The 2,500-nt window shown below is 35.5% G+C and overlaps 1 protein-coding gene across 1 annotated transcript in view; it reads right to left on the minus strand.

Annotated features, from left to right (window-relative positions):
• LOC137650856 (uncharacterized) overlaps positions 1-1,653 on the minus strand; it is a 54,071-nt gene extending 52,418 nt beyond the window's left edge. The window contains exons 1-2 of the mRNA XM_068384012.1: positions 1,293-1,653; positions 956-1,147 (exon numbers count right to left, since the gene is read on the minus strand). Coding sequence (XP_068240113.1) covers positions 956-1,147; positions 1,293-1,653 — 553 coding nt within the window. The remainder of the gene's footprint in view (positions 1-955; positions 1,148-1,292) is intronic.
• Between the last annotated feature and the right edge of the window lie 847 nt (positions 1,654-2,500).

Consider the following 2,500-nt stretch of genomic DNA (forward strand, 5'->3'; position numbering starts at 1 on the left):
TGGTTCGCTAATTAATAAATGCATATTTACAATGCTATTCAGAAATCAGGACGTATCATAGAATACGCTTACCGTATATTCAATATTCGTAAATAATGATCTATTAAAAAAACAGTGAAATTAATAAAAATACTTTTATTCCAACTATAGTCATTGAATTCATTTTCAATTATGAAACATCTGAAATCATGTTCGTCTATTTAGAATGGGAAAGAATAAAATTTAACGCTATAAGATGAAATTATTATAAGAATCCCAAGAAAATTACTTTGAAAATTAAAAAATAATGAGATAATGACAGTCAATCACAGTAAGAAACAAAATATCATTGAATTTTAAGGCACATAATCTGCTGGACGATTAACATTTTTCCAAGTGACATTGACCGCAAATGAATTCAAATTCTCAAGATAGTTAGGCAATAGCAATAACAACCTAAAGCCGGATGAGGCATACCACACACATGTATAAGCATATATATATATATTTATACATATGCTCACATTTACGCTTATATACATGGAAATATTTTTGTATACACACGCACATACATACATATATACATAGATACACATACATACATACATACATACATATACATACACACACACACACACACATATATATATATATATATATATATATATATATATACATATATATATATATATATATATATATACATGTATATATATATATATATATATATATATATATATATATATATATATATATACATGTATATATATATATATATATATATATATATATATATACATGTATATATATATATATATATATATATATATATATATATATATATATATATATATATACATATGCACATAACGTTCTTTTATCTACTATATTCAATATTACTTAAGAAGCGTTACTTAACAAATGAAAAAGCGTCAATAAACTAAAGAAGTTTCAAGAAAAAACAAATAAAATTTACCTATATATACTTCATTGGCTTCATCAGGCACAGCGTAGGAGAAAATAGCATCTTCGTCTCTGGCCTGAAGAATTTTCACTCGAAAACAGACTGTGAATCCACGCATGACAGTTACTGGCTTCTTGTATCTCAGGAGGGTTTCCGTGGTTGCCATGCCATCTGCCTGGAAATGGATGACAGTCTTCTTGCTTCCTGCAAATGAAAGGAGGATGCGTTTGAATGTAATGCACAGGGAATTTCTATTATCGCATTCATCTTTAAAGGAAAACGAAGGGGGAAATCTGATAGCGTACTCCTTGAGATAGAGTTACTTTCACATATTCATCCAGCAGATAACTAGGACAAACGGTCCATTCTGTAGAGAACTGAGCAGAGAGGACCATTCTGCAGAGAACTGGGAAGAGAGGACTATTCTGCGGAGAACTGGGGAGAATGGTCCGTTCTGTAGAAAAGTGGGCAGAGAGGACCATTCTGCAGAGAACTGGGCAAAGCAGACTATTTTGCAGAGAACTAAGCAGAGCTGACCATTCTGCAACTGGGCAGAGCAGACCATATTGCAGAGAACTAAGCAGAGGGAACCATACTGCAGAGAACTGAGCAGAGTGGACCATTGAGCAGAGAAATTGGCAGAGAGGACCATTCTGCAGAGAACAGGGCAGTGCAGACCATTCTGCAGAGAACTGGACTGTGAGGACCATTCTGCAGAAAACTGAACAAGGTGGGCCATTCTAATGAGAACTGAGCAGAGTGGACAATTTTGCAGAGAACTGGGCAGAACGGATCATTCTGTAGAGAACTGAGCAAAGTGGACCATTCTGCAAAGAACTGGGCTGTTGGGACCATTCTGCAGAGAACTGGGCAAGGTGGGCCATCCTGATGAGAACTGGGCAGAGCAAACCATTCTGCAGAGAGAGAACGGGCCACTCTGCAGATAACTGGTCAGAATGGACCATTTTGTAAAGAACTGAGGAAAGTGGATCATTCTGAAGAGAACTGAGCAGAGGGGACCATTTTGCAGAGAACTGGGCAGAGCTGACCATTCTGCTGAGAACTGAGCAGAGCAGGCCATTCTGCAGAGAACTGGGCAGAGCGGATTATTCTGCAGAGAACTAGGTAGAGCAGACTATTCCGTAGTAAACTGGACAGAGCAGACCATTCTGTAGAGAACTGGGCAGAATGGACCATTCAGCGGAGAACAGTACAGAGCGGACCATTCTGCAGAGAACTGGGCAGAGCGAGCATTAAGAACTGCATTTAGGGATTCTAAAACTGTGAAACAGATTTCCTTACATGAAGGAATGAAAATAATTATGGTGGAGTTATCAGGTGTCTCCATTTACAGCTGTTTGAACAGAGAATAAAAGAAGTAAATAAACATATTATTGGGAAGATTTGAAGACATGAACATTTTAAGGTAAACATTTATAGTATTGTATCAAGAAAAATTAATATAAAGATAAAAAAAATCTTCAGAATAAGTTACAAGATTTTTCATAACAGGCAATACAGGCAAGAGCACATGTTACTAATATTCTAAAAAAGTTT

The sequence above is a fragment of the Palaemon carinicauda genome, chromosome 12 (genome assembly GCF_036898095.1).
Source record: "Palaemon carinicauda isolate YSFRI2023 chromosome 12, ASM3689809v2, whole genome shotgun sequence".
Classification (NCBI taxonomy): domain Eukaryota; kingdom Metazoa; phylum Arthropoda; class Malacostraca; order Decapoda; family Palaemonidae; genus Palaemon; species Palaemon carinicauda.